This window comes from Malaclemys terrapin, chromosome 2, assembly GCF_027887155.1.
Source record: "Malaclemys terrapin pileata isolate rMalTer1 chromosome 2, rMalTer1.hap1, whole genome shotgun sequence".
NCBI lineage: Eukaryota > Metazoa > Chordata > Testudines > Emydidae > Malaclemys > Malaclemys terrapin.
Genome location: NC_071506.1, coordinates 152,539,509 through 152,553,288, shown reverse-complemented (window position 1 = coordinate 152,553,288; position 13,780 = coordinate 152,539,509). Strand labels below are relative to the sequence as shown.

The window sequence follows — 13,780 nt, the reverse complement described above, 5'->3', positions numbered from 1 at the left end:
CTGGGCCTGGAGGTTTCCCTTTTGTTTCTTGCAGCGCTTGAACGTAATATGGCCTCTGATGCTGGAACGCCAATTGGGGGCATGTGTATACTGCCCCACAGTTTGGACTCGGGGGGTATGAATAGCCATGTGCACCAAAGTGCTGAGCTGTAGCTCCCCCATGTTGCACTGCGGGCACAAAATAAGAGGTTGCTAACTCGTGTTAACATCTCCCTGTCAGAAAAGGGCTACATTCATGTAACCCAGGGACCTTTTAATTTGCACCCACAGCATCCACAGGGGGGCAATACAGTGCAGCACTTCAGTGTACATTTGTAGTTTGAACTGCGGAGCAGCATAGACATGCCCTAAATAAGTCAGCGATGATGTCGCCACAGCCCAGACCAGAGAACAGTGCACGATGTACTCCCCGTGCTGTCCAAAACCGTTACTGGATTTGTGCTGGGGTAAGAGATCAGAATCTGTCCCTGCATAAAGAAATTGAGGGCCATGATCTGACCTAATTTGGGACATGGACAAAACCACACTTCTGTGGTTCTGATGTTGTTTAGATTACTGGAGTAACTTTATTGACTTCAGTGGAGTTATTTAAGATGAATGGCTGCTGGACTAGTGTCTGTTTCATCACAGTACTTTCTGGGGTCTGGCAGCACTGAGATGCCTGCATAACTAGCTGTGTGTTGAGGTCTGCAGTTACACACCAACTCCCCCATCCTGCCAGAGGAGTTATTAACATTGTGTTTTTCCATGTAGGCTGTTCCAAAGTGACATGCATTAGTTTGACCCGCGAAGCCTCCATCAAGCTGTCCCCATTACATGGCAAACAGATCTCTATCCGCTATCTGGACATGACAGACTGTTTTGTGCTCGAGGACGAAGGCCTGCACACCATCGCCGCACACTGCACTCAACTGACTCATCTGTACCTGCGCCGCTGCGTCCGCATCACCGATGAAGGCCTCCGTTACCTAATGATTTACTGCACATCCATCAAGGAGCTGAGCGTGAGCGACTGCCGCTTCGTCAGTGACTTCGGCATGCGGGAGATCGCCAAGTTGGAGTCGCGCCTGCGGTACCTCAGCATCGCACACTGCGGTCGCATCACAGACGTGGGCATCCGTTACATTGCCAAGTACTGCAGCAAGCTGCGCTACCTCAATGCGCGGGGCTGCGAGGGCATCACGGACCATGGCGTGGAGTACCTCGCCAAAAATTGCACAAAACTCAAATCATTGGATATTGGCAAGTGCCCGCTGGTCTCAGACACCGGCCTGGAGTTTCTGGCCCTGAACTGCTTCAACTTGAAGCGCCTGAGCCTGAAGTCATGTGAGAGCATCACAGGCCAGGGCCTACAGATCGTAGCTGCGAACTGCTTTGACCTGCAGATGCTGAATGTGCAGGACTGTGAGGTTTCCGTGGACGCTCTGCGTTTTGTTAAACGCCATTGCAAGCGCTGTATTATTGAGCACACCAACCCTGCTTTTTTCTGAAAGGACGCTCTGCACCTGTTGATTAAAAACATTAATGTATAAACACACGCTCCCACATACAGTACCTAGCTCTTCTCTGTATGGCTTGTGGGAGTCAGCTTTCTTGTATGGTGCTGGTGAAGTTTGTTTTTTTTTAAAGAATATTTTTGGTTTTAAACTATCACTTTTTTATTTGATTGGGTCTCTGTGGAGATGCTTCTTTAACCTAAAAGCAATGAGTTCTCCTCAGCACCATGGCAGTGCTATACCCCTGGTAGCCCTGACGCTTTCCTAGCCTGAACTAGCTCTCCAAAGGGAATAGCACATAATCACTCCCTTTGAGGTGCAACTTGAGCAGCATTAAATCTGAGCTCCAGCTGTGTTCAAGAAGCTGCAGAGGCACTATTTGTCTCAAAACCCACCTCCCAAATTCCTCCAACATGGCTGATGCAATACCACCTTGTCTAAGTAGCATCTTCTGGGAAGTCCCTTAACCATGTTCCTTTCAACTGAAGAAATGGCCGTTGTTGAGTAAAGAATTGCAGTATCAGTACTGCCTCATAGTTGAAGACGGTCATTCTAACAGGTGTTACTGGTATAGCTGCTCTCTCTTGCCAATGCAATCAATTTTGAGGCTTCCCCCTACTCATTGTCCCCTTCCTTCCCTGAGCGTGTGATCATTTCATGATTAGTTGCCAGAAGACTGTGATGGAAGTTCTTTCCCACTTATTTCTGGCAAGTCCCATCCAGTCCTTAGATCTGAAAGCCAGACTCATTAGAAGTGATGATATTTTCAGGCAGGCCCCCTGCACATGATTGACAACTGATTCATATGTTAGGCTCAATCACTGTAAATGTCTCTGCTAGAGAGATGTGGGGAGGAAAACGCTCTGTCTGGTTTTCATAGAACAGTAGCTGCATCGTCTCCAGACAACATTAATAATGTCACTGAGATGAAATGAAAATCCATGTGTTTAAGAACATACATAATCACTAAGGAAATAATCTGTAGCCACACTCACACAATGTATAAAAGGCAGAGCTGGCAGGATGTGTCCTACTTGTGAGAAAAGTTCTTTAGCCTGTGCATATTGCTTCTCCATTTGTCAGTTTGTGTATTTTTTCACTTGCAGGATATTGTGTCTCATAGGCAAACTCATTAAGCATCCTTCAGTTCCCTCTGAATTAAATAATACTGTCCAAAAGAAACGAGGGGTAGGAGCCAAAACGATTGCGGGGAAAAGCTCTTACAGCTCCTCATTACCACTCTGTCACTAATCGGTGTATGTTAGGGAGTGGTGCCATTTTATGTCAACTAACATCAGTTTAGCTTCCTTTTTTTACAAAGCTGATTTTTCAGGAGGTTGCACAGTGGATTTTATCCCAGCTAGCTATTCTCTTCACTGTCCTCAAGGAGAGTTAAGCTGTTGAATTCATTCTCAAGGTTGGTGTGAATTTGGCTGAGCCATTTGCACTCGAGGTCTCATTAGTGACATTTAAGTGTTTATAAAAAGTTGCTACCTTTCTGGCTATGCTAAATTGAATGAATACTGCTACATGGTTTTTAAAGGTTCTAGTGTCTTCAATTGGCCTGTACTGTGTGAATCTCACTATAAAGCCTTAATTTACTACCAAGAAATAAAGCAATATATTGGTAACTGACAAATATGGATGGTCATTTGAGCTAATCAGTTAACTTCTGGCTGAACATGGGGAGAGAGACTTAAGTTATTCCCAAAGTTTAGTTTTCTTTGGTTCATTAGTATGTGAGTGGACATTTCACTAATAGCTCACTGTCAATTATAATTCAGGATTTCCTCCAGAAAAGATTACAAGAGACAGTAGTAATGGCCTCGCGTATCTGTTTATAATTTGCCTTCGCTCACTTGATCTGACTTGATCTCAAAATGTAGCTGGTGAGTGATAAAGTATTTGAAACAAATGCCAGTATATCATTACATTAACAAGAAATTCTTGAAGGTAACTGTGGCAGGGCAGGGGTGAAATCCCTTGAATGCCCTGCTAAAATGCTGGCTAAGCCCTGCTTTCAGGCAGAAAGGCCAAGGGCAGAGGCTCAAAGCAGCCAGCAGGGAGCCCAGTTGCAGGTCCTAATGAGGGCTCACTCACTGCAATAGACTGAGCTAAGCAGCAACAGCTGGGCTGAAGGCTGGGAGGGCTATAAAAGCCCTGAACAAAACTCAGTGGGGAGGCTAGCCTGGGAGGGGACAGGAGGCTACAGCTCTGTCTCCTCACCACAGGAAGGGAGCCTCAAGGGCCAAGAGACCCTGGAACCGGTTAAAAAGGGGATAACTGTTGGGGGATAAAAGGGACTGCATGGTGGCACTGTAAAATAAAGCACAAGGGTGAAACACCAGAAGAAGGCATGAGAACCCTTATTTTACCAGCCTAAGCACAGGGCGAGAAGGCAGAAACCTGTGCAGACCTTGTGACAGTAACCTTCATTAGTTTAAAACCCAGCTTAAGAATAAGAATATAGAGCACTTGAATGATATGAGTAACTGTTCCCCATTGACTGTACAGTTCTACCAAGGGTCAGGCTCAGTACAGACACATAATAACTATTATTCTTCACACTTCACAAAGCCATGCATGGTCTGAGAAGTCCATTGTTCTGGATGTGTACGGAAGATGAATGAAGACGTGCATCCTTAGTCTCACATTTTAAAATAATCAATCTCAAGTGGCCCTGATCTGAAATGCTATGTCATTGTGAAGCTACAATTGATTTCAAGAAAATTTTAGTGTAATTTGTTGATACTGTTTGTTGCCTTATCATCTAATCCCCTTCACAGGTCTAATGGTCCTGCTGCAAACAGGTGCACCAAAAGCACTTGATTAGTATATGCGAGGGAGTGAGTTTGGGTGCAGAGGAGGGGTATATGTTTGTGTGCATGCTGTCTTTGCTCCAGATTCAGATTTGGTGGAGATTATACATTTTGAAATGAATTAAGATAAAAGATTTTTTAGTCATAAAGTTCAGATCCAGATGTTGAACACAAGACACCTAACTAGCTGGACCACTGATCTGATTCAGTATGGCAGCTCCCATTTCTGACAGTGGCCACCAGATGATTCAGAAGAAAGGACAAGAAACTCCATAATGGTCAGTTATGGAACAACCTACCTACAGGGAAAGTTTCTTCTGTCTGAGGCTATCTTATGCCTATTGAGGGTGTGTGTAACCCTCTTTTAGCTAACCCCATTTTAGATAATGGCTTCCTATAAACCATATATTCTGGTTCAAACCAATGATCTGCATTTAGATGAACTTTTCCTATCTCTAGAATTAAGTAAAACCAAAATTATTTCCCTTAGTGGGAATGGGGAATTGGTATGAAGTTCAAAATTTTAGTCTATCTTTATACTGGAGAATCAAAAAGTTAATAAAAAGGAGTTAATTTTGCTAGCATTGTGCTTGCAGTATATCAAAACATATGAAAAGGAGCATATCAGTCATTTATGAAAAGTACAGGTTGGTCAATCCTGCAGACCAAAGTGTAAATAAAAAACATTGGTAGAGCTAGTAGCACTGCCTATGAAGTTTGTCTGATATTTCCCATTATAAGACCCTGTTTTCAGTGGTTATAGCTTTGCCAAACTAACTATTTGAGCTGAAATTTTCCATGCTAGGTATCTGCCTCGGGCTGATTTTTTGGGGAAAATTTCAGTCTAAACAGTTCAGTCATATCCCAGACCAAGGCTAGGAGAGAACGTATTTTGCTTCCCTGGGCATGCTCAGCCCTCTCACAGCTCTTAGTGTTGACCACACTGTACATGTGCCATTCCCACAGAGCAAGTGGGCATATTCCTATGCAGGGCTATGGGACAAAGTTGGACTTTCCCTGTAATTGCTGCTCCTAGCTGCTCTGTGTGCTGGAATGGGGCTGGGCACTCGACCACACCCCTTCATCCCCCCATAAGTCAAGCAGCATGGAGGAAGAAACCATCTGCTTTGAATGCAGAGGGGACAAAAGCCAGATCACAGGGATGGAAAAGAGTAGATTGGGACAAGGAGTCTGGTGAAACTGGGACTGAGAGAGTAGGAGTAGAGAAATTGTGACTGGAAGTTGTAGGGGAAAATGGGGGCTGGCTGGGAAAGGAGAATGGGATTGGGAGCCAGGGAAGGATAGGACTGGTTGGGCAAGGAGACTGGGAGCTGGTGGGGAGAGGAAGCGGGAACGTTTGGGCAAGGCAAGCCAATTAGCTTAGGGGAGAATGGTGGAGATTCCTGTGGGGGAAAATAGTATGTGATCGTGGAATTAAGGGCTGTATCAAAATGAATATGTAAATTACATGCCTTAAATTACACTGAAACTTTCTTGAAATAAATTGCAGCCCCCAAGGGGAATGAATTCAGGTTGTACAGCCAGCCTGACTTCAGGCACTTGCTAGCTTTGGAGTGCTGGACTATGGAACCTGAATGTTCTTTTAACACAGGTTTTTTTTTTTTTGTTCTATATTAATAACTCCAGAACAACTACAGCAATGGCCAGCAGCAACACAACTGTCCACAAATGCCTTAGTCCTTAGTCCTAGTGGAGGTTCTACTAAGTTATGATGGAGAGAGAGAGACACTTTGAGTCTGTTGAGCTCCTGCCTTCTCTGTTGAGATTAACCCAGTTGACAATCATAAATGGCAGTGCATTCTTGTTGCCAGAGGTCTGAGCCTAGCTCACAGCTATCCCCATCTCCAAACCCACGAAAGCTGCTGTCCAGCCATCATAGGATATTGACCAAAAGTCATTAGCCTCCACAGAAGAAAGCCATGTTTTAAATTGGGGATGACCTAGGTGTAAAAATACCCTAGCAACTGTTTAAGGAGAACATATGAAGTTCTGGAAATATGGTGGGCAAACTTATTCCTCCTGGGCACTCTCAGCAATATAACTTTATATTCCAAAGAAGAAAATGGCCATCTCGGATTTAATAGATACATTTACTGCCAGTAAAAAGATTTCTTTTTCCAAATTATTTGTCTTTATTTTGTCTTCAACAGTCAATATACCTTTGAAGCCTGATTCTCTTTATTGACTTCAGCGAAGTTACTACTGATTTACACCCGTGTAAATGAGACGCTACAAGGAAAATGTGACAATAAAATCAGGCCCGTAAAGGAGAATATTTGTTTTTGCAGCTCATTTCAGCAATATCACCTTAAACATTTTGCAACAGGGCCAGAACCAACACCGCTTCAATTTTGACTCTGACTGGCTGAAGAAAATCAGAGGCCATTTTTGAAGGGATAATCAAAGGCAGGTTCAAATTACTGCCAGATAATACGCATCTGAATTCCAACTTGACCTAAAGAAAAATATTTATTTGACTGAATAACAGCACTATAGCCATTAAATAAAATTTTCCCTATAAAATAGCTAAGATAGTTGTTTTCATGCTCCCCTGCGGTATAGTAGCTGTATTCTCTGGAGCAATTTTCTCCTGCATGTTTTTTTGTCTTCAGTATGTTGGGTCATTTCCCCTGTCCTCTGGATGCTCGTCATTTTTGATTTATACTATTAATGGAAACTTTTTTCCAAATGGACTCCACTAATACAGATTTTAAAAATATTATGATTGTAACAATCCAGTTGGCCACAGTTTCTCCAGATTAAGTCATTAAAAATACCAACGTTACCAAACAGCCACAGCAGAGATTTGGAGACCAGAAAGATGTTTTTTCTAAAAAATAAATAAAAACAAAGCTATTAAAAATAACCCCCTTCCTCATAATGAAGAACAGAAATGATAGCCATGATTTCTAATACTGTATTTGTGTGCACTGTGTTGGCAATGATTAGTTTCCCTTCCTTTTTGAAAGAAACTACATTCTGAAGACTCAAGCTGATACAGATGGATGTGATGGAAAACATAAACAATAGAAAAACAAGCAAAAGCACTAGTGCCAAAGGGAAATTTGTATATTTAACAAGCTCTTCTTGCATTGTCTGACGTTCCACTCCCGTTACCCCCACCCCAAAAAAGTCAAATGGAAAGTAAATATTGATGTGCTTGACTGTTTTTCTTTATTCTAGGTCCATTATTTCATGTGTGTACCTGTTAATACAATTGCTTCTGCAGTTAAATGATAAAGATCTAATCTTTGGCTAGATAAATTATCAGTTGAGAAGAGAGAAGCAGAGCTAGCTAATTAGTGACTTCTAATTTGTTCCTTTTACTGTGTTTTCAGATGTTCTGCCCCCCTTTCATCTATAGTATAATTTGAGACCCTTCCCTGGAGGACTGTTGTTACAATAACAGTGCATTCAGTTGTTTTCTGATTATTAACATTTATATTATGTTAGCACCTAGGAGCTTCAAACAGAATCACACAACACTCGCCAGTGTGGAAACATACAGAGAAATACAGATCTGTCTTGACTTAAGCAAATTGTAAGCTGCTCAAGTCTTGTTAGTTTATTATAACTTAATATTTTATTTGTATACTTGTTACTTTAAAAAAAAATGAGTTGTCACAAACCACCTCTCCCCTTCCCAAAATCCAGGTGCCCCAGGCAGCTTGATACCCTGTGAGCATAGCAATGTGCACGCCTTCCATCCTCTCCACTCCAAGAAATAGATGCATGATGGGCCATAGTCAGTTAGACAGCGGCTGTGCTGCTGAAGGCATCTATAAGCACTTTAATGTGAAAGGTAAGTGGTAAAGTTTACAAAGAAAAAATGAATTTTTTACAGAATTTTAAGTGGTACTTTCCTGTCCTATGGATTGGGTTATTTCACTGAATGTGTGTATTCCCATAGTGCAATGAAACAAGCATCATTTTGAGATAAGGTGCTCAACTTGATTTCCTCACATTTCAGCATAAGTCTAACATTTCAGTTCCTTTTGATTATCTTGCTGAGGATACTCATCGTGGGTACATCTACATCAATAACTGCTGTGCTGTAGCAAACACATCATTATGCCTTTACAAAGGGCTATTTGTAAAGTAACTTTTTACTTAAACCCAGTTGAACCTGAAAAGGGGGATGAGCAAGGAGGTGGCCACATTTTTTCAGTTGTCATTAACCTAAACAACATGCATCTGTTTTTTATGGTGTTTAATATTTTAATTAGCTGTGAGGAGCCATGTCTTTAAACACTCCAGTTCTAGTACAGAATTCCTCTGGTGAGCACACGCACACACACATGCTCCTACACACACACCCGTGTTAGCTGCTGTAGATTTTCAACGTAGCAAAAGGTTGAGGATCTGGTCCATTGGATCAATCAGCATAGCTCCATTGTCTTCACTGGAGATATGCCAATGTGCACCAGCTGAGAATCTTAGGCCCTTTATGTGGATAATGAGACTATCCAGCTCCATTAAACAACATGCAATTCAGAATGTTGGTTTTTACTTTTGAAACCCTACATGGGTTGGTACATACCTATCCCTGAGGCTGCCTCTTTCCCTATACCACCGTTGCAGTAGGTGGAGGGGTATGAGCTATAGCTTTTTTACTCTAGACAGGAGGAGGAAGCTGCCAGCAGTATTCTCTGTGGGGGTCCTCAACTCTGCACCATGCCTTCTCATCGCCTCACAGAGCCCAGATTTGTTAGATCTCTGGAGAGGCTGAAAGGCCCGTCTTTTTCCCCAGGTATTTGTGGAGCTGGAGTGCTGAGGGCAGGCAGGGTGATGCTACTCTGATATTATAGTCATTATGTGGTGGATAAGTTGGGGGGCAATTGATTTGTGACGGGGTTGAGCTGTCCCACTGTGCGTTGTTGTATTTATTGTGTAAGAGCACATGGGAGGGGGAGAGAGGTTAATTTGTTCTCCTGATTTGCACATTAGCCAAGCAGATAAAAGAGCTTGTTTTCAGTTATGTGTAGAGCTCTCTACTGAGAACTGGACTGAAGGCACCTCCCATATAACTAGCACTACAATAACTAGCCCTCAGATTTGCCATATAAATTAACGGTTGAATGAGCGTGGGACTAAATTACCCTGCTGGACAGACACATAGGGCTGTGTGTTGAAGCTGGTATAATCAGTCCCCAGTGCTGTGCCAATTCGGATAGTGACCGTTCTAGCAGTGAAGTTTTCTCTCCAGATCCTTCTTGAGTACTAACCTCACTGAAAATGAGTAAAAGTATGAAATTGTATCAGAGGGGTAGCCGTGTTAGTCTGAATCTGTAAAAAGCAACAGAGGGTCCTGTGGCACCTTTGAGACTAACAGAAGTATTGGGAGCATAAGCTTTCGTGGGTAAGAACCTCACTTCTTTGAGGTTCTTACCCACGAAAGCTTATGCTCCCAATACTTCTGTTAGTCTCAAAGGTGCCACAGGACCCTCTGTTGCTTTTTACAGATTCAGACTAACACGGCTACCCCTCTGATACTTGACACCATGCAAGGCACTGCATTTAGCCGTATGGAATGGAAATCTATCAATCTCATGAAGAAACTTGCACAAATACAGACAGATATCATCTTCCTTTCCAAATGCAAACGGATGGACATCATACCTTGCATCTGAAGAAGTGAGGTTCTTACCCACGAAAGCTTATGCTCCCAGTACTTCTGTTAGTCTCAAAGGTGCCACAGGACCCTCTGTTGCTTTTTAGTATGAAATTGGTTATTTTTTACCATGATTTTAGTGTTTCCTGGTTCTCCTTATTTATTTTATTCTTTTAGATCATCTTGTATTAAACAATTTGGCAATGTTGAAAATCAGTAGAAAGGCTGTGCTTTAGTAGGGTAGTTTGAATTGATTTCTCAACACATAAGAGAGGCCCACATGCAGGGAACATGTGATCTCAAATCTCGTTTTATTTATGAAACACCAGAAGGGAAATTAACAAGTACTGTCAATGGTTTCCTTTCAACATGCAGTTTTTAAAGGAGTTTTCTTGCATTACCCTATTAAGAGTGACATTTCATGTTTGTATTGCCTTAACAATACGCCTCTTACCAGAACACCTCTGCATTATTCTCCTGACGACACACTGGTTTTGTGATTATCACAGAATTGAAAACAAAACATAGAATGTGGACCAGCTACTCTAATCTAAGTTTTCATACTTCATCCATCACTAGATATGATCGGAAATATTGAGATTTTGTTATGCTCATACAAAGCACACGGGATCTTTTCAGGAGGAGGCAAATACACCGCATTTATTGAGAATACAACAGTTAGCATATGCTTTTCAGTCACACACACACACACACACACACACACACACACACACACACACACACACACACACACACACACACACACACACACACACACACACACACACACACACACACCATCCTGCCAGTTGATGTTTATAGTTACCAGTCTGTTCTAGCTCGAGTCAATCTAATGGCCACTTAGATTGAGCATCAGTGAGGAGCTGGGCTCTGTCGGTCGCGATCCGATGCTCCGAGGCTTTGCAGGACTGAACCCAGAGTTCCATGGCAAAACACTCCAGCTTTATAGTTGTAAATTCCCATTTGAGTCCAGGCATTTTGCAATGTCATCCTGTAATCATTAGTCCTTAAGTGGTGTTAATCTTGGGGTTTTCTGCTGTTATTGTTTGATGGTTATTGTCGGGCTTCCCATTGTTCTCTCCTATTTGTTGTCTCGCCTTCAGGGGGTGCCTGCCTCACTTCTGAGGTCATCAATGCTGCTAACATGTTTAGCATCGGATACAATGGATGTTTTCTGATTGTTTCCTGGTCTTTCCAAGTCTCTCACTTTTTCTTGACCATCTGGACATTTGTGATGGCTTTCACACCTTATCTTTTCCTGATGCATGCATTCCTCGTTCACACAAACAATCTCTTACAGAAACCTTCAAAGGTATACAGACAGCAGTATTGTATATTTAGCAGAATACATTGTAAAGCAAGCCTTGCTAAATCTTATAACTAAAACAATTCACATTGGGGTTTCAGGCTCTCAACATTCCTCTAATCTCCTTAACATTGATACCATACAAGCTCCTGTCTCTTACTTACTAAAACCTTAAAACAAAGAAGTGTATATTTAACTAGAGTGCCTAATTTGTAATACATATAGGAAACCATAGTAGACATTATAACTTATCCTAAAACAAAAGGGTGACCATAAGCAATCATAAGGATTGTTCTGGTCCGTCATTCCTTTCTGCTATTCAAAAAGGGTGGCTGACAGGATGAAATAAAATCATACATTAATTCTCATGGGACATTATAAAATCCTGCTCCTACAATTTTACTGAAAAAATATGAGAACTTTCTACTGCCTGTTGTTGCATCTAGGGTGGGACTGGGAAGTCTATCTGAAATCTTGGAGAGTACTATTAGCATAAACATTTACATTCCCTATTACTATAATACTGAACCTTGTTATGCTAGCAACATATTTGTGATGCAGAAAACCCCAGTAGTAAGAAATGGTGTGCCCCATGTAACTGGTGGGTGTACGATGTCTAGCTGCACTTCCAGCATTTACCTGCAATCATTCTACCTGTCCCTGCTGATGTCAGAAACCCGCCTCAGCCACCTATTAGTAGATATCAAGCTACCGAGGACAATGCAGAACTCAAAGCTTTTCTGAGTTGAAATTACCTTTTTGTGGTTTACCCTCTTCAAAATGTTTATAGCCATAGAGCCCTAAAATAGGCAAAGTATCTTATAGAATCATAGAACTGGAAGGGACCTCGAGAGGTCATCTAGTCCAGTCCCCTGCACTCGTGGCAGGACTAATTATCTAGACCATTCCTGACAGATGTTTGTCCAACCTGCTCTTAAAAATCTCCAATGATGGAGATTTCACAACCTCCCTAGGTAATTTATTCCAGTGCTTAACCACCCTAACAGTTAGGAAGTTTTTCCTAATGTCCAACCTAAACCTCCCTTGCTGCAATTTAAGCCCATTGCTTCTTGTCCTATCTTGTCCTTATGTTTCATTAACTACATTTGTAGGCTCAAACTTATATTTTAACACCTTCTTTGGTTCTTGTCCCAGTAGATTGATGATCTTTTCTCCATATTGTCCTTTCCTTTTTCCCTTCCAGCCTTTGGAGAGTTATTTTCATGCTGCTGACAGATTTTGTGGTATTCTGCCTGGCTGGACACGGATGTTGCATATGATTAATGACTCTTTACTACAACTTCAATAAGACCATTTAAGTGGCAGGCAGTCAAATCACCTGACTACAGTGATTGACTGCAAGTGGATTTCCTGTACTTGTCCAGAGGGCCAAATTCTGCTCACATATGTGCCAATGTCAATCAGAAGTACCTGCATTGACCTGAGTGAATGTATTCCTGATCTATACCCATTTAACTGAGGTACAAAGTTTAAGTCCTTTATAAAATTACAAGCCAAATTCAGCTATTTGTTATTAGCTATTCAGTTATTCCCCAGTTGAAAATTAGATAATTCCTACTGGTAGCAAGAAAATCATGTCCTACCCACATCACAGCCTCTCCAGTTCCCATTGGCTTCAATGTAAGCTATAGCCACTAATACATTTTTTGCAAATCAGGGGCCTAATTTTCAAAGAAACTCCAAAGGTTCAACTTTGCTCTACTTCTGGCTCCCTCTGATTTGATTTTCCAGTAGGTGCAGTCTTGCAGAATAGAGATGTACTGTGGGCAGTCTCATCTCATCAATCCAATGGATGAAACACAAGGTCTCAGTATTTGACTCAGAGAACCCCTAAACTCTACCTGCCTCTCTCATCTTCACTAGCTTGCTTCTTGTTAGATAACTACACCACATACCCACCAACTCCACAGGTTACACTCAGAACATTTCACACCTGCTGTCCTTCCCCATTCTGGCTGAAAACCTCTCTTGCTGTTCAAAATCTGATTGGACTAACTTATTTTTAAATTGCCGGTGTATTTTAGAATGAATTATCTGGTAAAGTGAGGCACAGTCTAACCTTGAGAAAGTCACTTTAGTTATCACACTAATTTTACAACATGAACCAGGGCAGGGGATTAGGAACCTGGACTCTGACCCTGGCTGTGCCATTCATCCTCTGACACAGAAATAAATTGAAAAAAATACAGCCCCAGGTTGTAACTCCGTGGCATGGAAGATCCCCAGGAGTATTGTTTTTCTTCTTTAGAAGCCATCTCTGCTGAAATCTGATTGCTCCACAGTCTAAGGGCCTAATCTGGCCCAGGGCCAAGTGTCTTTATATGCCATTCACTTCAGTGACAGAAGGTATTCAGCTCTTCCCTGGAGAAGTCTGTATCTCATGCAATGGGACCCTAATACAATGGGCCCCCTATTACAAGTCTGCAATAAGTGTTACAGGAAAGAAGTCAAGAAGGTCACAGGTGCTATATTTCACCGGTAATTA

At 42.0% G+C, this 13,780-nt stretch overlaps 1 protein-coding gene across 4 annotated transcripts in view; it reads left to right on the top strand.

Moving 5' to 3' along the window:
- Nucleotides 1–3,116, top strand: part of FBXL7 (F-box and leucine rich repeat protein 7) — a 354,355-nt gene extending 351,239 nt beyond the window's left edge. For all 4 annotated transcript variants that reach the window (XM_054020816.1, XM_054020819.1, XM_054020818.1 and 1 more), the window contains one exon: nucleotides 754–3,116. In XM_054020816.1, coding sequence (XP_053876791.1) covers nucleotides 754–1,490 — 737 coding nt within the window. In that variant the 3' untranslated portion in view covers nucleotides 1,491–3,116. The remainder of the gene's footprint in view (nucleotides 1–753) is intronic.
- Nucleotides 3,117–13,780: the final 10,664 nt, after the last annotated feature.